Raw genomic sequence first — 22760 nt, forward strand, 5'->3', positions numbered from 1 at the left:
CAGAGCTGTATCCTCTTCATTTCTCTCAGATTAAACCATTGACCACTCTGCATGAGCCCATCGACTGCCATGCTGTCCTGCAAACCCTCCTCGCTGCTCTGTGCACTGTCGGGCATCTTTTATGTCTGCCTTTGTAGAGGAAACACGGAGGTCTGTCTGTATTTAGACACTGGATGGCTCATAATTCTATCTTCACACTAAGGAGGCATGAGCAGGCATTAAGCTCCTCTTATGATAATCAGCAGTGCCTTTGGTTTGGCTTGAGTGGCATCTTTAGTATGCGTGGTGTACGCGTGCACGCCTGGGCGTCTGTGTGATAGATGCTATTGAGCATTGTGTGTGTGTTAATTCCTTAAATGAAGTGGATCTCTAACAACTCTAATGTATATCCTAATATGCACACCCTTGTCTGATTGTAGCAAGGTCATCTCATTTAGCTCTCCACTTTTTCGGAAGAATATAAGTGGAAATTCACATGAGAGCACTGTGTAAGCAAGCCAAATCACCCCTGGAGGAAAAATTTATAAAAGATTTCACTTCTAAAGGACACTTATAAACAGCATTTTTAGAGTGTTTATAAGAGTTATTCGAACTCATTAACACTTAAGAATATTGAACTAAACTCTTGTATATACTTTTCCCTGCATTGTGTCCTCAGTCTATGGCCTTAATAATGTGTTTCTCAGTCAGAAAGTAATTTATCACTCACAATAATTTTAGAAAAACTCCAGGTTGCTTGTATGACTTTGACTTATCAGCGCCAATACTAATCAAGTCCCTTTCATCTAAAACTATAAACCCAATTGAGCAATTAGAGCATTGATTTAGATAAGCAAATTAATTTGCATTGAATCAGATCAATCAAACATTAGAATTACTACTTGTGACAAAGCCATTTGTGCACATATCTAATGACCTCTGTGGTAAGACAAACCAGCTCTAAGGTGATTCTGGTTTTTATGACTTTTATTACCTCTTAACCATTTCTCTTCTCCCCCAACAACAGATCAGTTACCAGAGTATTGAGTCGTCTGATCCAGGGATCAATGTCCCAGGACCTAGAAGAACTGTGTCCAAGTTGAAGAATGAGACCTATCACATGTTCTCCAACCTCCACCCGGGAACTACTTACTTAATCTCCGTCCGAGCCCGTACAGCCAAGGGCTTTGGCCAGACTGCTCTCACTGAAATTACCACTAACATCTCAGGTATTAGCAATCACTGACTGACTCTACAGTTTTGGGTGTGAACATGCGTGTCTGTGTGAAAGCTGCTTTAGAGCCGTAAAATAGGAATGGAAACAGGCAGCCTTTGATTGCAGAAGTTGCTCTCTGTGCCATCGCTGCCTATCACAGATGCAGCATGCAGGTACAACTCTAGACTTCACCCACTGTGTGCTATAATTAGGATCTGGGTTTTCTCTCTTTTGACCTCGGTATCTTTCTTCCCTCGCAGAGGCAAAACTACTGCTCCCGGAGTGTAAGAGCTATTTTCCATTGCCTCTCCAAACTGGAGACACACTGTCATCTCACAGACCTCAAGACATAAATTAACTCATAGGAAGCAAAGGAACACCACTGAGGGGACACTGCTGTGTGTGTATAAAGAAAGATGCTGTATATCCTTGGGACCATAATGTCACTTCTGAGAGTCTCGCAGCTTATTACTGGTGATAGAAATCCAGCCTTGGTGTTTCTATTTCCTTTTAATGATGCATTTGTGCTTGTTAAGGGATGGGATTACACCTCTTAGAACACACAACACAGCCACTCCCACCTTCGTCTCGCTCACACATTTACTCTCTTTCACTCCTTTTGCCTGTATCCCTTTACAGAGGGGCCCAGGTTGTTTAATTATAGACTGAGTGCACAATCACTGCTTGCTGGCTGTGTGTCAGACAGAACACTGGCAAAAAGCCAGACCGCAGATAGAGTCCAAAAGTCTTTGCAGATCATCCTCAACCCCTTCCACTGGCCCACAGTGCAGAACATTCACTTACACTGAGCGTCTCTCAAATCGGCACTGACAGATAGCAAACACTGAACACCTTCAACAGCTACTACTGTCAGCATCTTCAAGCAATACCCACCGCAGAGTATCCAGCTACACACATTTTCTCATTTACGCACACACATACACACGCGCATATGCATTCAGATGCGTATGCTGTCCTGGCTGATACACAATCATCCTTCAAACAGACTCCACCTGGCAGCTGCCATCAAACCCTGTTTTAGTTCTACAAAACCGCAACAGACCTTTAATGGCAGCAAATGCACATTCAGTTTTCCTTAATGCCTCACCTTAATTGATGTCAGCTCTCTTTCTGCTGTGGTATTAACAAACCACTTTTTAATATGATAATCATCGACTCCTCATGAATAGTTTGCTCTCCTTCCCCTCACTAATTGAAGAGAAATGTGTTGCCACATCTCCAGGGAGGAGCACGACTTAAGCCAAATCCTTTTAAATGAGAAACCCATTCATTTAGCCTCACTCCCATGACTTTTAATTGGACTTGTATCTAAGACAACTAGAGAGAGAAATTCAAACAGTGTACTGAACATGAGGATATGAGTGTTGGGTGTTTTAGTACTGTTACCCATTTCATGTGGAGGAAGGGATGGTTAACATAAAACGGTCTGTCAGTTTCACGAGATGTTGAGGGGCTGAGCATATTTATGTGGAAAGAGAAAGGAGACACTGTGTTTAAACTGAATTAAGGTGGCCTAAATGAGCACTGGGTGAGGCAGAGAGTGTGTGTGTATGTGTGCCTTGATGATTTTTGACATGTAAACTCAACTTTCTACATGTGTTCACTTGTCCTCAGCTCCCACATTTGATTATGGAGACATGCCGTCCCCCCTGAGTGAGACAGAGAGCACAATTACTGTGCTGCTGCGCCCTGCCCAAGGGAGAGGAGCACCTGTCAGGTGAGAAAATTATTTCAGATGTATATATATCAGGTCTGGTTTTATACCAAAAATGGCTTATTAAAAGTGCACATCTGCCCTGTGTCCAGTACATACCAGGTGGTGGTTGAGGAGGAGACTGGGAAGAAAGTGAAGAGGGAGCTGGGGCTCCAGGATTGTTTCCCACTGCCTATGTCCCATGGCGAGGCGCAGGCCCGGGGCACACCACACTACTACACAGCTGAGCTGCCACCCAGCAGCTTGCCAGAGGCTAGCCCCTTCACCGTGGGTGACAATCACACTTACAATGGCTATTGGAACAGCCCTTTGGACCCCCGCAAAAGCTACCTTGTCTACTTCCAGGCTATGAGCAACTTCAGAGGGGTGAGTGATAGTGAACACCCGCCAGTGGTGCAGCAGACCTGGCAACACTTCATCATCTATCTGAAGGCATTAGTATTCAAAGTAAATCCGAGCCAGTGAGGAGTGGTGTTAATGAGTATCTGTATTTGCTAATGCTATAGTTGATGCTGTAGGACAGTTGGCATTGTCTGGGCTCACAACCCTTGAAACAGTATTAATGCTGTGAAAGGGGATGTTGGATGAAAACATTTAGAGCTGGCAGTGTAACTACTTGGAAATTATTTATGTTTATATCCCACCACTTTGATTCTTCGCAAACAAAGCATGTCTGAAACAGGGAATTACTTGCATGCATTACTTAGAGCTAGCAAAGCTGTGATTAGCTGGAATTACTCAGAGTCAACAGTGCACTTCACTTCTCTTCATTCATCTTTTATTTTCTATCTTTTTTCCTATTCTGTCCTATTCATTTCTGTTACCTCATGTCCTTCATTCAATTGTCCTTTGATTATTGTCCTTATTTACTTCTGTCTTTCTACCCAGTCATTTGAGTATCTTTGGGAATATGCAGTGAGTGTAGACCAAGGTAACATAAAAATAGGGTTTTCATTTATTTTTTCATGAATCTTGGTTTTAGATCCTGTGTGTTGAGAAACAGTTTGTTATTCCACATTGTTGTGTTTCAATTCATGCTGCTGCTCTTGAGCACACAAAGCCATCCAGTCTCTAGTCATACCCCGAGGACACCACATTACCTTTCCAAATTCCATTACAGGAAGAGCTGCTACCTGGGTGAGGCAATTACTTAACGATAATTGGGCACAGGTGCATATGATCAGAGGTAGAAAGCTGCTGCTTTAATATTCACATGCTGTGGCAATGTAACTGAAAAACATTGCTGTAGGTAACGCAGCCTTCAGCTGGGAATAAATACATGCAAGCTGGGTCACTGGTCTGATTGGGGTCCTGTCAGTTGCTGGCTACTTTGTGATCACGTCACTTTTTTTTTTTTCCCCCGTCGTCTGTGTATTATAAAGTCCCATGAACAGAGCTGGGTGGCTCACCCTTACCAGTGGCATCTTTTTCCGACCCAGTGGAGAAACACACGGAGGGAGTGCAGTGTGAGCACTTCACACAACTAGGCTACTAAGCATGGGATTAGATAGGGGAGGCCTGGCTTTACCGGCGGATGGGATTAGGTTTTGTTTTGTCTGGCAGGGGGCCAGCATCCATGACCCACAATGAGTGGAGCACAGTGCCAAATCACACAGCGAACACTGTCCTGGTCTTTCAAACACTGCCGCTGTTGCCTAAAAATACTTACAGTAGCAGTCACTGTCGAAATGGGCACAATTCCAGTGTGCAAGGAGGGCAGCAACTTAGTTTTCATGGCAGCACAAGACATTCTAGAAAAAAACCCTCACGCCTGCACACACGCAATTACAGACTCGGCTTTATTTCAAACATCAGACTTTTGTCAGTGCAAGTGTATTTGCTCAGGGTGTCAGATAGAAAGCTGCGGTTTTGCTCAGTTCAATTCAGATCAGCGTGGTTGAAGGGCAGCTGGTTGCTGGGCATCCAACCAATCAGTAGCAGGGCACAGAGGACATGTCACAACAGGGTTATGACAACACGAACTGACACATGAATACTGTAGCGAAAAAAAGAAATGCTAATTACATGAAGTAAATAGAAAGTAAATTAAAAAAAGCATGAGATGGCAGCAATCACAGCACTAACAGACCAATAAATAATACATTATGACGCTGATGCTCTCTTTTGCCTGTGAATGATATTATTAACATTACAGAGTTATTATTTTTCACTTTATAGTCTTTTGTCAGCAGTCACATCCAAGTGTTAATGACAGTCAATGAAAGACACAAAACAGATGTTCAGGTTTGGCTCATGCAGCCTGCATTGACAGAAATGTTTCACCAATGTCTAAATGTGTTTTGTGCTATTTTGTATTTCCCTTTGTATTTTTTTATTTGTATTTTGTCTTCCTGCTTATCCTCCAAGTGCAATTATGCATTTCAGGGCTTTTACATTTTTGCACTCAGCTCACTTTGTCACAAAAATGCAGGCCAAAAAAAAGGAGAGAATTTTAGCATTTTATATTAGATTTTGTACGGAAACATATATGCATTCAGCACATGCATGTACTGTGGGATATTTTTATTGTAGTTGTTGTATTGTATACAGAAAAGGGAAAAATAATTACCTTATGCCCACTCATTTTAGAAGAAAAAAAAACAGTACCTGCTCTTGAACCGAAAGGCTAGCTGGCAGGGAAAGCAGTTCTGAAAGCAGTCACATATTTCTAGCATAAAACAGTTGCTGATAAGGGTTTCTGCATATGGCAGTGGTGATAAAGACTACAGGTAGTTGTAGACTGCTTTATTATCTCCTTTCAAGTTTGCATGTCGGGCAGTCATTTCAGATATTTGCACCTTGAATGTCTTATTAAAATGTAAACTATGTTGTTGGCTTGCTCATTTTATCATTTAATTGTATGGTTCATTAAGTCAGGGTCTGTGTGGTCTGTTTAAGTTTGTCTTTGTGGAGGGACAACATTGCATCTCGTCCTCTATAACACTGGCAGCAGTGGGAATAGTTTGAACAGTATATGGGGACCCATAATATTTGGCATTTACTCATGCTAATTATCTAGAGAGTGGCTGTCAGGCCTCTGTAATTGCTTTGATTGATCCATCTAAATAGGTACTTGAAAAACTATGGATACAGACTGTAGCTTTGCAGGCCACCACAGCATAGTCATATATATACTCTCTACACTTGCATCTCCCAACTTCAAACACACACACAATACAAGACCTTGAGTATGTGCTGTGGAGCCCTGTGTTGCATGTTGGCATTTGTGTTTTATGTTTAGAGCTGCCAGGACTCACCAGCCCCTCTGGCATGACTGGCACAACACGGCCAGACGTGTGATGTGTGTCCCACAATCTGGAGCTTGCCAATTAACTCTTGTGCTGAGCCGGCACACAATGATTCAAATGTGTATGTTATACAATGAGCTTCTATCCATCACACAAGCCTTTTTAAACAAATCATTTACTGTAAATAGATGTAAATGTATTGTGTCCTAATTTTTTCAAATCTTGTAATGATTGAATGTGCACTTTTTCTACAAAGGGTGGGGTATTTAGATGAATCTGCTTTTTCTGATGATTTCCTATAAATGAGTGAGTGCCGCAGAAACTCAAAGTCACCAGTCAGTATTTCTATAGATGCAGTAGATGTGAACTGGTGATACACTTAAACTTACTTACTGTAGATTAATAAGTTGATAAATTATTTTTAATTAAAAATGAGTGAATACAGTAGAGGATCATGAGAGATTCTATTTTAAAGCACCAATAAAAATCAAGTCATGCAAATGGTGATATTTTTCCTGATAGAGACTTAAAGTGCACGTTCTCAACCACATTCAGAACACATTACACCATAAAAATGGTCACAATTTCAGAACACTGAAAGGTAAATTTAGATGAAAAAGCAACATATTCAACATGGATTCAATACTGAGCTTGTAAAAATGACTTTATTTTAACTTCAACTCTCCAACACACAAAGCAACAACAGTCTGATTTAAAGGGGCCCTTATATGCTTTTTGTGATTTTCTGGTATTAATGTATTGTTATAATGTTGGATATCTATGTTAAACTTGACCAACGTTACAAAAATTGAGGGAAAATGTATGTAGAAATGCTCCCTGCAAGTCAAAAGCCAGGGCTTCAACCTGCCCTGAATGCTCCGTTTACAATGGTTTTTTATATCTTGCTGACGAGCTGATGTCAGTTTGTTGCACATGCCCATAAACATCCGTCTGTTCCATAGCTTTGGTTGTTATGATTGTTGCAAAGGTTTTTTCATGTGTTGCTTGCTTTGTCCACTCGCATATTTTGGTCAACTCAAGAACAAGAAAAAGTAGTGAAATCCTACTACTATAGTTTGTTTCATAGTTTGTTGACGTAGCGTCCCAGGCAGCTAGAAGTTGCTGATTGATTAGCTTCCAGTAGCTAACCAATCACAACAGAGTGGGCTCATCGGGAGGGGGGCCTTAAAAAGACAGGAGCTTAAAAGGCCTGTTTCACACAGAGGCTGAACTGAGAGGCTGCACAAAGGCCCAGTATAAGATAGATAAGGAGTTTTTGAATGGTAAATCATGCAAATATATTCTGGTAGAGCCCTAGAATATAAATATAGACGTGGAAATGTGCATGATATATCCTCTTTAAGTTTCATACTGTAGGTACAGTAAAAAGAAATGATGGTCTGAGGGCACATTCTGAGCAAAATTAGACAAAAACACAACTTTCTGGAGTTCAAGGGCACCTCCATCACATTTTATTGTGTTTCATTACATTCTCTTCAATGGAGAACCATAATGTCAGGTGATGGAAATAATAATCTTAACAAACCTTAATTGTCATAATGCTGGTATGGTATACACCACAGGGATATAAATGAAGAGAAGAAAATAAGTCTGAAATAGCATTTTCTAATGAAAAACAGTCAGTGAATATTTGTCACTGGTTTGTGGAAATGACAGTTTGACAGAAAACATGTTTGTCTACAGTTCATGTCTGTATTTTCAGATCAAACCATTGGGTTAAGAACTTGTTTAAGAGTCTGTCAGCTTGAAATGGATTTTCAATTTAAAAAAGCAATTTAACAGGAGTTTGAGGAGAGCGCTTTTTGCTCATTTCTGAATGGGCAAATTTGCATAATTGTCCCATAATGCCTGAATTACCATCTGTAAATCTTAATTTGATAATGCATCTCCTCCAAGAGGTGGCAGGATGGAATTGGATTAGAGTCTTGGATCTCATTAGTGTTGTTTGACAAAGGTCCTTTTCATAACACTGAGATGTCATCAGCTGAAATTTGAATAAAATTAATTCCCTTTCATAGTGGTGCACTGGTCTGAAACCCTTCTCTTAATTATGCTCTCCCCCTTTCAATTCTCATCTTTTCTTCCTCAGCATGAATCTCTAATCTCTTTCTCAAACACATCACCAACAGCTCTCAGATTTGACATATTTTGTAGTCTCATGTTGTCAATAGGACTCTTAACTCAGAGGTAATTTGTCCTTTTACTGAAAATCCTTCTTCCTGTAGTTTATTTTTGACCCTTGCAAACATAAATTATGTGTTTTAGAGAAGAGTAGTAGAGCCCACTCGCATTTAGACATTTGAATCTTTAATCATTGGGAAGAAATGATAGAGAGCGGTGCAGACGAGACAGCACTCTGGTTCCAGATGTGGTGCATCTCATGTGTTCATTCCATATCTGGGGAGTAAACATATTTTAATAGTCACTCATGATGTGTTTTTATCTGCAGTGGTCATATTTTCGATGTGATATACAGTATATGTGTGTCTCATCTCAGTATTCATGTCTTTTTTTATGCACGCTTTTATGCAAAGAGATGTGACACCCTCCCCTCTGATGTCTGTGCTGTCTTTCTCTTTCAGGAATCCAGAATAAACTGCATCCGCATCGCTCGCAAAGGTAATTTAACATGAATATTTCTCCTCCTACAAACAGCATGACCTTGAATGAATTGTAAATCATAGCTTTTGAGTGTTTTGCAATATTGTCTATTTTCTGATTTGTTAGATGAAAAATTAAGAATGTAATTTCAACAGTGCTGCACTGTTATTCACCTCTTCCTCGAGTACAAAGGTGGGGATCTGGACAAATTTTCTCTGACAGTCTTGGTTGTTTAGCAGTGGGCCTCAGAGAAAAGGGCAACAAGCAGGGAGGGATTAGAGGTCAGGCTTTCATCCTGTTTGTTGGGGGCAAGGCGCTGGGACACACTATATCAAAAGCAGTCTCTTTGTTCTCATCAGCAGCCCACTAGACGGCTACATCTAAAGGGTTCTGACCTCAGTGCGGTCCAGAAGGGTCCTCCAGATCAAAACTTGCAGATGGAGCTACCTTGGCCTATCAATATGAGAAAACCCTGTCATCCCCCCCCCCCCCCCCCCTTACTTCTGTACCTCAGCTTTTGGACTCAAAGGGACATGAAAAGGGCAGGGAAATTGACTCCAAACCCTGATGGCAGGAGAGTCCCTCTGCCACAGTACACTATCAGATCATGGTGAATAAAAATCATGTATTTATAGTTATCATAGCACCGTAACAGTAAGCAGAGCCTTGCAAGTAAATTGACTTGGCGGGTTGTCTTTTTTTTCTTGGTGAAGGCCCTTTTTTGTAAGTGAAAAATAAAAGAGATGAGGCTCTCCTCAAGCATAAAGCCAAAAGGCAAGGCCAGCCATTTCAGCTCAGCGTTTCACTCCATCTGCCCCACATAAACACCCGGTTGGGCATTGATTAATTATGCTTTCTCACAGCAGAAAGAGAGGAGTGAAAGAAAGAAAGGAAGGAAGAAAGGAAGAAAGAAAGACAGAAAGAAATGCACATGGGAACTAAAAAAAAATACAATGTGAATATAATATATGTAAAAAAAAAAAAAGTGAGAAAAGATAAGACAAAAGAAGGAGGAGAGAAAACTTTACAATGGAAAGTAAGGGCTTAAAAAATTGCCAGCATTACATCATCCACATGCAGGGTGATGTAAAAAGCCCATGAAAGGCAAATTGATAAGAAAAAAAATCAGGGGTTATTTCCAATTTCAAGGTGCGACAGGTCAGAGTTTTTTTTTTTTTTTTTGTTGCTGTTTGTGATCTCGGTGATCTCTCTACCATTAACATAGCTTCTGCATCATCGGGTCCTAAGCCGTTATTATCAAGCAGCCCATCACAAGCAAAGTGGAGGCAAATGATTCTGGCTTGGATAACAAAGCTGGAGATTACATTTCAACTCCCAGGTGACAGTTTAATTAAGGATCCTCTGGCAGCCTCAACACAACAATAGACTTCCATTTCTCCTCTAAGTGCCAATTTCCACCATCGGGCAGCTGGCAGGTGCATGGATTCATGTGGAAATCTATTTCATGCTCATGTTTGGCTTAATAGAAATTTCGGGGCTAAATGTGGCAAAACCGCCTTATCTGTCCAAAATGTCAGAAAACTAAAATTGATTTTCCACCTCCTCATCTACATTTTTAGGCAGTATAAAGTATCTGTGTATTTCACTTGTACATGTGATTTGAAATGAAGTCACAGCATAAAATAAATAGCAACTTCTGAGTTTGTTGCAGCAGCTGTTTTTGAACAGTGCACCTCCAGACGGGCGGAAATCTTCTGTTATTTTCAGTTACAGTAACTCACAGACACAAAGGTGTCCTTTGGATGATAGTGTATCCCTGTGTGTGAATATAGAATCACCTAAAATAAGAAATAAGTATAAATAAAAATCATATTTGATTCACAGTCTGACTAAACCCTCTGCTAACACAACTGCAAAATAAAATAGACCTGTCAGATGCTCTATACAGTTAAAAGCACACGCAGAAATGTCACATTTTTGGAATAGTATGTTACATCGGGATAGCAGCTTAAAAAGCCACTGTCGTGAGCAGTTTGAGAAAGAGTAGTTCCTTTCTAATATCACCCATCATTGATTAAAAAATCCTGCCAAACAATAAACCGATATTGTCCTACTTTCAGCTTTATTTGGGATGAGGGTTATAAAGCACCCGTAAAGTGCCCACGGCTGCAGATAGTTGGGCTAAAACATGGCTCTGTTTTCATTTTCCCTGCCCCAGATCTGATTCCTCCCCAGCAGGCTGTAAGATAGAGCTCTATCCCCAGGCCTGCTCTGACTTTCTACCGCTCTCGAGATGAGGTTGTACTGTTCCAATGAGCTCAGAAGGGCTAGTTTCAGGGCTGTCAAGGCCTGGAGGACAGGCTGACACACACAGGAAAAAACTAGATCAGTGGGCCCCTAGAACAAGGCAAAGAAATATCTACTTCTCAGCACCATTTACATAAGTATGAAGCTTTATGCCAGAGAAATGAATAACCTTCTATTGTAATAACGACCTTTCCAGTGGCTCACAGACACCAGGGCACCTTGAGATTATACTGTAGGGCCGTATGGATGACTTGTTAGTCGAAAAAATATAATATCTAATTCAGTATTGCAAGGGCCAAAGTTTAGTGCATGTATCATATCATAAAAATGTGCAGTTGCAATATGAAAAGGTAACAATTTAGCATTGCAGTGTCATTGTAACATTTCAGGATTAACAATAGATTAAAGAACAATATGTTACAAACCTTTTTTGTATGTAACTAATGAATGTGACTCTTACTCAGGCATATTTGCAACTGCCTCAAAAAAGTTTTCTTCTAAATCTACAGTCTTTGTAGCGAAATGCTTATTTTCCTCTTGTGTAAACACCAGTATAAATCTTGAGAAGTCTAAAAGGCTGATTGAAAACCTCTCAGACAATCAAACTTGTATTCTGCTCGCAAGACAATCATTTTGTTTGTCAAGCGCAAGTTGTCGTTATGTATCACTGAATACAGCAGGTTTGTTGGGCTGGCAACACGGACAGTCACTGTCACCGCTTTATTTGTGTGTCTCTTTCATTTTTGCCAGCTATCTGAAAATACCTCTTGAAAATACCACTGCTATAGAAATGTAGCTTTGGCGTTAAGACCATTATGATTCAGCAGATCCTCTCTCAATTGTCAGGATAAGTGTGAATGTCTGTATTGTCATGTGAAACGTCTACACTTGTGAGAAAAGAAGTTTTGTGTGTATGAGTCAACAGTTCTTCAAAGCTATGGATTTTCTGCTTTCCCATCTCTATATTCAGTTTTTCACACTCTTTGCTTTAAACTTTCCCTTTAATCCTTTCTTCAGCACTGAAATACTTTTTTAATGTGCATCTGTTTTCCTGCTTCTAGCGGCCTGCAAAGATCACCGCAAGGCTCTGGAGGTGTCCCAACACTCGGAGGAGATGGGGCTGATTCTTGGGGTGTGCGCTGGAGGTCTGGTAGTCCTCATCCTCCTGCTGGGTGCCGTCATCATCATCATTAAGAAAGGGTAAACGGCCGCTGATAACCCTGAATACAAACATGCCTCATTATGCAAAATCGCACCGCATCTCCCTCATTGTTTTTCCTTCATGTTTTCTTTTGGAACATCTCAGTAATTATTTTTTCATACTTGCTGAACTTTCTAAAAGGTCATGCTTGTTTGGGGAAGATGCTGGACCAACAGTCAGCGCTGCATTGTTTTCATTCCCTTATGGTGTACCAGAGGGACCAAACAACTCTGATCTGCAGAGCCTATCTAGGTGTGAAGTATTTAATTAAAGGCGGTTGCAATTCAATTAGCCACTTAATTACGCACACCAAGCAGAGGCCTGACCCTTAAATGAGATGGTAATTGGGTGGGAAAAGGTGTGCTTTTAGAGATTATTAGCCAATGATCCCACAGGTCTACAGTAGATCATCTACACCTCCTGCTCGGCATTTATTTCAGCTGCAGATGTAGCTCTGCCTGAGTCTCCAATAATGCTTAACCCATCTTACTTAAATAAGATGTATTTAAATCTAAAGAACCTGCCACGCCAAATGGAAAGTTACTCAGAGCTCCAGTAATCATTATTAAATGGCTGACATAGCATACTGGGTCATATTGAATAATGTTGATTTTGGAAGTCACCACTACTCTGCACATTAGGCCGTGTTGCTCTACTAAGCTACCATGAAGTTTGCGCCTAGAGAATTGATTGCTAAATTTGCTGTGACAGGAAACCACGTGGTTAGGTCCTTGAAGTGTAACACTGAGACATATTCGATTGAAGGAAACACACATTTTCTGCATCGCTGTGGTTTGGTCTGTCAGCAAATGCTTGGTACACTTGCTTGTGTCATGTGGCCGCCTGCACAGCTGAGCTCAGAAGAGGATGGTTCACATTTTCACCGTAATCAATGCATTCTGCCTTCAGCTGACATTGCTTTCATATTACATCTCTTCTTTCTCTTGATTTTTTTTTCTCCTTCTCCTGCACTCTTGCCAGAAGGGACTACTACTCTTACTATCCGTAAGTGACTCCACCTCTTTTCTGTTCAATTGTTTTGTGATCCATCATATACATGCTTGTGCTCTGGCTGTCAATCATAAGTGTTTTTTTTTACTCTTTCCGTGCTTTATCGTCTTTTTTCTCTTTGTTTCTCTCAATCTTTACATATTCTCCTTTTTGTCTGCTGTATCTCAATGTTATTTCTTACTCAACATAAAGTTGTTTTTTTTTCTCTCTCTCTGTCTCTGTCTGTCTATCTTTTGTGTATCTCATTCTTTTCCTCCCTACTCTTCTTTATCCATTAATAGGAAGCCAGTGAACATGAATAAAACGCCCATCACCTACCGCCAGGAGAAGAGCCATATGGGCTCCATGGAGCGCAGTTTTACAGACCAGAGCACCCTACAAGAAGATGAAAGAATGGCCCTTTCCTTCATGGATGCACACACCTGCGGCACACGCAGTAAGAAAAATGTACTCAGTAAGCTGGTAAGTCGGTAGGTAAACCTACCGGCTTACCACAACTGCGCACTACAATTTCAAGCTTATCGTTTATCATCCCTCACTTTGTAATCTTGTTGACCGTCACTCATTCACTCCATAAATGTCTGAATCATTCTGAGAGATAATTATCATCTGGTGTGAAAAATATTCTTCAGTACAACTTACCCTCCGCTATTCACCAGCTGCAGGTGTTACACAAGGAATCTCATAAGATTGCAAAAAAATGAGAATTGCACAAGTGAACTAACCCATCTGAATAAATCAAAAGAAATGATTTGTGATTCTTGTCAGTACCTCTCATCTTGATCTTCTTTCTAATATTGTCAGTCTCACAGAGAAGAAAAGACAGATGTGTTTACTCTTAAGGTGGTGCAGATCTTAGTTGGCTTCACACATCATTCAAGACAGAGATGCTGTCACATCTACATAAGATCTATTATGAAGACATCTTTGCCAAGAAAACCGTATCAAAGTGTAATCTTTACAGTATGCAGTTTACTGTATGTGTCAGTGTCACCATTCAGTGAGTCATTATGTGATGATAGCATATTTTGGCACATAACACAAGCGTGTCATCCCAAACTAAGCACAAAGTGTTTAAAAAACTATCTAATGTTTTACATCATAATCTCTCTTATACAAGACTTTTCAGCTGCAGTCGCACTGAAATTGCAAATGTGACTGTGTCTGGTGCAGGTGATGCTCGTAGTACAGTGAACGAGGCCAGCAGCCTGCTGGGAGGCTCCCCAAGGCACCAGTGTGGACGTAAAGGCTCCCCCTACCACACAGGGCAGCTCCACCCTGCCGTCCGAGTGGCTGACCTTCTCCAGCACATCAACCAGATGAAGACTGCCGAGGGCTATGGCTTTAAACAGGAGTATGAGGTGAAAGGGCGCTATTACACTCTGCTCCTACACGCTTACAAGATAAGGCAACAGAGACAGCTATTACACCTCAGCCTTACACTCTGACTACATGAAATTAAGAGCGATACAAAGTACTGCTGGTGGTGCACCAGTGTCAAGTACTCTGGACAATTGTAAGAGAGAGTTTTTATGACTCCATTATTCTATAGGACAGTTTAATGTAAAATCTCTGTATTCACACTGTGACTTCAGCAACCAACCTTCACTGTAAATTCAACAGCATGACTGTAACTGGTCCTTTTGTTCCCAAAATACAGCAAGCGAGAGAACAAGAATATTCAAAAAGCCCTGATATACATAATCCAATATCACAGTTGGAGGCCTTTTCACTTTTTCTCAAATATTCATGTTGAAAATGAGTGATTGAGTTACCATCATGTATATGTAACTTATTTTAAGTTTAAATTGTTTCCACACTTGGTTGTCAGTGATGTTTTAGCATTTTGGTTCCCATGGGGAAAAGAATGTTTGCTGTACGGAGGGTTTTTTGTGTTCAGTGCAGTATCTGTGGAAACACAAGTGTCATGCTGACACTGTTGTGGCAGAAACACCTTTGAGCACCTGAGAAATGTCACTGAAATAGAGTCAAAGACTTTTAAACATAAAGCAGCTCCAGCTATTTTGCTCAATGATGGACAAGGTCATTGTCCGTATCTTCACTGAAACAGCTGGTTACTGTGTATGAATAATAGGACTTTCATTGTTATACAATAGCCGGCTTCACAAATCAATCATATTAATATGTATATTATATTAATAAATCAATCAATCAATGACTATATTAATATATTAATCAATTAAATTATTATATAATCAAAAGCCTATAACCTACTGTTAATCCATGTGTCCATTTTATAGCACCTTAACTGAGTTAAAGTCACAGCGGAAAGATTCTTCTTCTGTGGGTTGTCCAAGTGCTTTTATAGCAGCTGGAAGGTATAACCTCCTCAAGATTTCCTGGTTCTATCCTTAAGTGTCATTTTACTCCTTTATGCCAGTATGGCATAATGGAAGAGCAGCATCTGGACATCAAAGTCCCCCAAGTTTGTTGAGCTCCTTGTCCTAGTGAGGCCAGCCACCATGTCGAAACTACTTATTTTGGCCTCTTGTATCCATGATCTCATTCTTTCATTTACTGCTCAGAGCGTGTTGCCATAGGGGAGGTTGTAGCAAAGACAAAAGACAAAGCTATACTTTGTAGGTTATCTCCCTCTTCACTATAAAGTCCAGTACAACTATACTGCACTTCAATGCCTTTTTAACAGGGGCACTTTTACTAACAGAAAACTTGCAAGTTAAAAGGCTGCTGGGGTAGAAAGCATTGTTCTAGATGGACTCAAGAAAGCAGGTGAAAATGACTAAAAAAGATTTTGCGACTGTGTGATGCCAGTACAGGTGCCTGAAAACTAGTAGTTCAGGGAACTCTTAGGATGTTTTCACACCTATAGTTCCTTAGCTCTGGTGCAAATCGGTGGATGAGTTGGTGAACTTTGTGCGTTTTCCCTTTGGATCAGTGTCTGTTCACACAGAGAAAAATCCAAGGGAGCCAAAATGCAGCACCACAAGCCATGTGAGAATGTTCACTCATTGGTCAGATGTGTCTGGGGTGGGATCAAGAACATAAACACAGGAAGAAGGCCCTGAAGGAGGTCCACTGGCCAAATACAACATACTACATGGCGCTAGTCTAGGCCTGACCTCAATTCATTCTCTGACTAGTTGTTAGCAACTGTTAAATTTGCTCATCTGCATCCCACTATGCAAAGCTCGCCTGGCTACGGGAGCCGTTTCGCTCAAACTTGCTGAGTACACATAGCAGCCAGGTTTGATCAAGGTCAGATCACGTTCCCACAACAAATGAACCGCTCCAGAATTTGTTTGAGACCGAACCGAGACCACCTCCTCTAAAGGGTCTTGGTGAGGTTGTTTTGGTCCACACCTGAGTGCAATTACTGCGTTCACACCTGCCCAAACAAATAACACCAAGGGAGAAAACGAACCAGAGTTCAATTTAACCAGACTAAAAAATGCAAGTGTGAAAACACCCTTAGTAGTTAGAAGAATTATGTGCAATTACTACATGTTGAATAAATATCTGCTAACTGCTAACATGGAATGGTTCTTGCGAGCAGAGAGTGGTGTGGTGTGGGAGCCCATCAATCCTCCTCTGACTTCATCCATGAACCCTCCTCACCACCCCCTGAAATTAATTAGCAGGGTTAAAAAGGCATCTGGATCACACTGCTGCTGAAAGTATGAATAAATCATCCTCATTTGGGTCCATAGAAGACCTCTGTCATGACGGCAGGCCTGATGAGGTTAAACGTCTCAGGAGGTGCTCTAGCTAGTGAGTCCCTGTCCACTGCTAACAGATTGTAGGGTAGCAGAGAGAAGAGGGCGGGGGAGCCCGGGAGACTTGAGTGGGTAGGGAAGAGAGATAAAACAGTACGGAAGAAGAAATGTGAGGAAAGAGATCTCCCATGCCCTATAACCTCCAAATAACCTCTTCTAAGAAGCAATGTTAGTATTTACCTCCCTCTGCAGTACATAGGGCAACATAAATGCTCTATAATTCACAAAGGTAACCATCAATCTGATGCATAGAGCAACTGCTAAGAATGGCACATGCTAGATGTTGGTTAGTAGGAAGACATATCATATTACAAGGTATCCTGTCCTTCTTGATGTTGGCCACAGTCAAATAATATTACTGTAAAAATATCAAAAAATATCGATCATGTTGGATTTGGAGGTCAGAAGTTGGAGCCCTCTCATAGCAGAGGTCTGACAGTGCTCCATAATGATCCTGCTTATGCTCAGATCCTTAAAACTCATCTTCTAGTGAGTATTTGGCATTGCTGGCTTGGCAGTCATAAGGAACAAAATTACCATTAATTCAAACTTCTAATTGGCCAGCCCATTGTCCAGGAACTTGGTATGGAAATGGTCCAAATCAGCTTTTTTTTTTCTTTTCGGGGGGTTGCAAAAGAATGAGCAGGTGGAGTGTTAGTCCCAAATTGAACCATAAATACAAAAATATTTCTTTCACAGAACATTGCTTATCCCCCTGCTGCTACCTCTCCCCAGTGAAACAATTGTGGCTGAGAGTGGAGATCACATCCTGGGGAGAAGTCCATTCCTGTCACCCCACAGCCAATGGCATTCATGAAAAAGAATCTTTTGTCTCTGGTTCATAGTTTCCCCCTCTGGAACTCTGCTTGTAGACTCATTAAACTGTCCCTCACGGGCAAAACACACTCCACTCAAAAAATCAATACACACCTCTTTGTGTTTTTTTTTCCCTCTCAATGCTGAAGTATGTTTTTTAATGCAGTCTCTCTCTCCATCATGAAGGACAATGATGAGGAGTATAATATTACCCTCCCCTGGCAAGTATAGGCGTTTATTTCCCCAAAGAATACCTAAGTTTTGTAAAAACATTGATCAAGAATTTACAATGAGTTGTAAAGGGGCTTGTACGTGTGGCAGCTGCTGTCACCACTGTCATATCCCCACTGCAGAAGCTTACAGCAACAAAACAACAGCAGAGCTTTACCGGAGAACTTGAAACTTTCATTATACCACTTTGCACCCTGAGGCTGAGGTTAGGAAGGATGATGGACTCATCGATTCAAAGTTTACTTGCTGCAAAGGCTACTGAATTACTGCGCTCATTCTAAATAACAGCAGCTAACTCATGGCACCTTTTTGGTAGCTTGAAACAGGCTTGTTTATTCTATTTCTGGATTATTATAATTCTGGAGATTATTCTGCTCGATTCTTTTATCATAAATGATGTATGATATCTCTGATTGGATTTTGATTTAACATGGCGAGATTAATCCCATCATTGTTTTTTAGCTTTTTTGAAATTAGAAATGAATCTCATTGGATTGCAAAAGTTACAGGTCAAAGGAAGGTGACAGAAAAGTTACTCAATGGTCTAAAAAGGGACATTTTTGGAGGACAGCATGTCCACAGTTGTCTTGTTATTGAAGGGAAACAAATGACGCACATAATAAAATATGACGTTGATTGCAAATCAAGTAATTAAAATTTTTGAAAAAGGAAATGCCTCATGATTAGTTAGTGCCACCTGAGTGTAGTAGGTCAACACTGCACTTGACTGTGTCATAATTTCTTTCATCTCCTTTGACTCATTTTATGTGATCCTCTTAACAAACCCACCTCATTGATCCCTGCCAATGAGGGTTTCTAATCAATCTTTCACAGGCTTGTGTTGTTTCCCTTCAATATACTGCTACTCTCTCTCAGTTTTTCTTCCTGTGTTTCTCCTCTCCCTGCTTCTCTCATTTCTCTAGAGGGCTGAGCAGAGGTGTGAGGTGTGCAGAGAAACAAAGAGAGCTCAGAGGTCTAGTGTCAAAAATATAAGGGGGGGGAGGAGGAAAAAGTAGGAAGGGGTGGACAGGGAGAGAAAATGATGTAGAGAGGTAGATAGAGGTAAAGAGAAAGAGGGATTCAGAGAGAGAGCGGGAAATATATCCCAGGAGAGAGCACACGGAAAGAGGAGGAAAAAGTGAGGAGGAGGGTGTAATCCCATGCAGGATTTGGCTGGTTCTTGGCTCTCTGTGGGGAGAACTGCGTTGTAATCCTCTGCTCAGCATGCAGACTTGGGCAGAGTTTCACCAAATTCCCCCAGTGGCTGAAAACCCCAGGGGGAAGACTGGTATAGACGTGTGTGTGTGTGTGTGTTTTTGTTCATGGATCTGAAGGGGCTATTTGCAGGCTTAATTTGGCCCCACAGTGGACGCTTAAAAGTGGCTTATGACGATGTGTGAGAGTAAGTGCTCGCCCGTGCATCCGTGCAGGCAGGTGGATGATGAGGAATGAGAAGATGTGTTGCTCAGTATGATGTGTGATATAATACAGCTGAACAGCCTGCCTGAGCAGATACAATTAGATGTCATATATCCATACAGGGATTGGTATACTGGATATAGCAGCATTGAAAAAGTTACTGATCAGGGGGGGCATTGAGGCTTAGCTTACATTTTTAAACTCTGGCCCAGGATTGTGGGCCAGAGTTTAAAAAAGGCTTTTATGCTTGATTCTCCCACCTGCTTTTTTTAGAATCAACGATAATGCAACAGATAGGTGGAGTCGCAATACGTGTGGCATATGTGCGAGTGTTTGCAAGGTGCCTTTGTGTGTTGGAATGTCTAAAAAAGATGACATTCTCCAAATTCTTAATTCGTACGACTCTCACTAGAGCCCCATTTAACAACCATTTCAGCATTTGGAGAAATCCAAAGCTTGACAGGCCTGCCATGCATATGGTTGCTAAGCTATAATAATCGGACTCACCTGATGTAGATTGTGGGTTTAAGCCTGCCATTGGCTGACTATTTCAGTTGGAATTCTCCTCCCCTTCCGCTATCTGTGTGTTAGGGTTTTCAAAATCCCTGTCGCTACAGGAAACAACAACAAAAACCTCCGAGCTAGTAACCTATACGCAACTACACACTACTACATGCAACCACACGCACAACCACAAGTCATATCACATAGTCGACATATGTCTTTTATGGTTTTATGTGGCGTTTTCTTTTGCGGAGCGTCCCCCCCCCAAATACTATTTTGCAAGGGCACTGTCACTGCATCCTGGGCTTAGCGCCGCCCAAGATGATTGTGATTGGTTTAAAGAAATACAAACGAGCCAGAGCATTTTTTTCCCAAACAGCAGAATGATAATGGCTGCAGCCAGACGCCAGACCTTTCTCTAGCGCTGGCACAGCGCTAAAACTAAGTGTGGAGATAGGTCTGGCCATGAGAGTCTAAGCTATAATCAGACAATAACTGTTTGGGAGAGGGGTTTAGCAGATGGTCGATTTCAGAGTTATGTCATTACCTCCATGAGCCTCAGCTGTGATGGAAATAAATTCAGGGTTTATTTTGATGTATCTCATTGATACTCTCAGTGATTGTGTAGACACAATTTTAACCCAGAAATTGAAATACAACCACTGGGTTAATATTTTGACTCTAACCTTTAATGCTGAGGGCTCTTACAAGAATAGGTGCAATGACGGCCCATGACTCATGAGGGCTTCGGGATCAGATGAGGACTATACAATGCTCATGGCACTGTTTTGTTTAATTACATATCATGCATGAAGCACCAAACCTCTCCTTTGGATACAGCGGCTCTTGATCTAAGCCTCAGCCGTGCTTGAGAGAACAGGCTTTTATCACGCTAGCCATGAAACACAATGTTCCTTATCAACCTTAAAACAAAATAAAAGATGTGTTGAAACCGTGATTAGTGTTTATCTAAGATGTTTGAGTGCTTAATGTAGACGGACCCAGTATCTATAATCTGCAACAAGTGTCCTTTTCATCTCTGTAGAGCTTCTTTGATGGCTGGGACTGCACAAAGAAGAAGGAGAAAACGAAAGGGAGACATGACACCTTGTCGGGATGTAAGTCATCAGAACGCATTATATCCTGTATAAAAAAATAACGGAAAATATTGTGAAAAGTTTCTATTTCAACACTCTGTCCTTTTCTTTTTATCCATCTCAGATGACCGACACAGAGTCAAGCTCCACCCCCTCTTGGGAGACCCCAACTCTGACTACATTAACGCTAACTACATCGATGTAAGTCTAATTCTCTTTTGTCTGCCACTGTTCTACATGGGATACAAATTGTCAACCTTTACCGAGTCTCAATCTCTCACACCCTACAAAGCCACAGTCCATCTCTCTCATTCCTGTAAGCTCACCAGTCTGCTGGCCCACTTTCACCTGGACGCTTTCATCCAATCAAACACCCTTCTTAGCAGTGTTTTGCCAGATGTCATGGTTGTCAATTGCTGCCCTGCATCCCTGACCCAGACTTACTCTGCTATCACTTTTATTAAATGCATTTAATGCCTTGCAGAGGAGATGAACCTTTCTGTAAGATGCCGCAAATCCCCCTAAATTAAACAGACGTGATTGATGTTATTCAATCTCTGGATGGGCCGGGAGGAGATGATCCTTTCCACTGTTCACCTTAACTATCTGCCACACATGCAGTACCACAGTAACATTCTCACTGATCATATGAAATACATGTACATGTTGCTAATGTGTCACACAAGGTCTCATTCATACGTGTTCCCATTCATAAAAGCTAGAGGAGGCTGTGTTTATTCGGTCAGTAGAAGTGCATATTTAGATGGTAGTATTGAAGAAGTCAAACCAGATGTTGGTAAATACAGTTTTAGCTGCCAGATATACTGCAGATAGATGTTTGCATTTGTCTCCCCGTTGTGAATTTGCTATAGCGGGGTTGTCAGCTTTTGCTACTCATTTGAGTTATGTCGAGGGAAGTCTGCCAATCTGATACAATTTCTTTATCTTACAAGATTTTTTTTGCACTCCTCTCAATGGGACTACTTTAAAGCAAATATGGTTCGCTGTACGAATTTTAGGCATGCTGATGCACTCCCACTCCTGTTTGAGGTTGATAAGAAGTGGAAAGATTCTGTTTCTGTCAAAAACTTTATAGATTTAGTTATAGATTTGAAAGATATTTTTTTAGGAGGATAAAATTACTAGGTGCATAAGCCCTCATTTGATTTCATTTGGATTCCTCCTTTTTTGGACAAATTGTATCATCAAAATGTTGACACTACAGGGCTTTTTTCGTCTCTTTTATTTCTCTGTAGAGAATAGCCAGTGGTGAGATGCTTTTAGAGGGTTCATTACAATGAGAGAGCATTAAAAACCTGGCCTGCTGTTAGGACTGTAGTTATTGTGAGGGTCTCCATTAGCACTTAGGGCACGGAGGTGCAGGCATTAGAGGGAAAACACCACTCAGCAGCCACTACGATGTCAGTGTCAGTGATGTGACTCCATGGTAGGCCAACCCGGAAAGCTGAATAGTAACTACTTAACCACAGTGGAGCATATTTTGGACAACATGCGATTATTTCACTAGAGGTTAAATAGAAAAGTTTTTCCTCCCTCTGAAACATTGCTGCACTTTTAAAACAGAGGTGAGAAAGTGCAAGCTCTCCATTTCCTCTTTCTCTGTCACTTAATGCCTGAGTCTTTGTTTGGCTGCGGTG

The 22760-nt window shown here is 41.1% G+C and overlaps 1 protein-coding gene across 3 annotated transcripts in view; it reads left to right on the plus strand.

Moving 5' to 3' along the window:
• Positions 1 to 22760, plus strand: part of ptprub (protein tyrosine phosphatase receptor type Ub) — a 168343-nt gene that overhangs the window by 123579 nt on the left and 22004 nt on the right. For 2 of the 3 annotated variants that reach the window (XM_042423347.1, XM_042423349.1), the window contains 10 exons: positions 1007 to 1208; positions 2831 to 2933; positions 3023 to 3296; positions 8782 to 8818; positions 12130 to 12268; positions 13251 to 13274; positions 13562 to 13716; positions 14454 to 14641; positions 21051 to 21123; positions 21227 to 21303. In XM_042423347.1, the coding sequence (XP_042279281.1) occupies positions 1007 to 1208; positions 2831 to 2933; positions 3023 to 3296; positions 8782 to 8818; positions 12130 to 12268; positions 13251 to 13274; positions 13562 to 13716; positions 14454 to 14641; positions 21051 to 21123; positions 21227 to 21303 (1272 nt within the window). The remainder of the gene's footprint in view (positions 1 to 1006; positions 1209 to 2830; positions 2934 to 3022; positions 3297 to 8781; positions 8819 to 12129; positions 12269 to 13250; positions 13275 to 13561; positions 13717 to 14453; positions 14642 to 21050; positions 21124 to 21226; positions 21304 to 22760) is intronic. The other variant, XM_042423348.1, reaches the window with a different exon arrangement.

Source organism: Thunnus maccoyii, chromosome 10 (assembly GCF_910596095.1).
Source record: "Thunnus maccoyii chromosome 10, fThuMac1.1, whole genome shotgun sequence".
NCBI lineage: Eukaryota > Metazoa > Chordata > Actinopteri > Scombriformes > Scombridae > Thunnus > Thunnus maccoyii.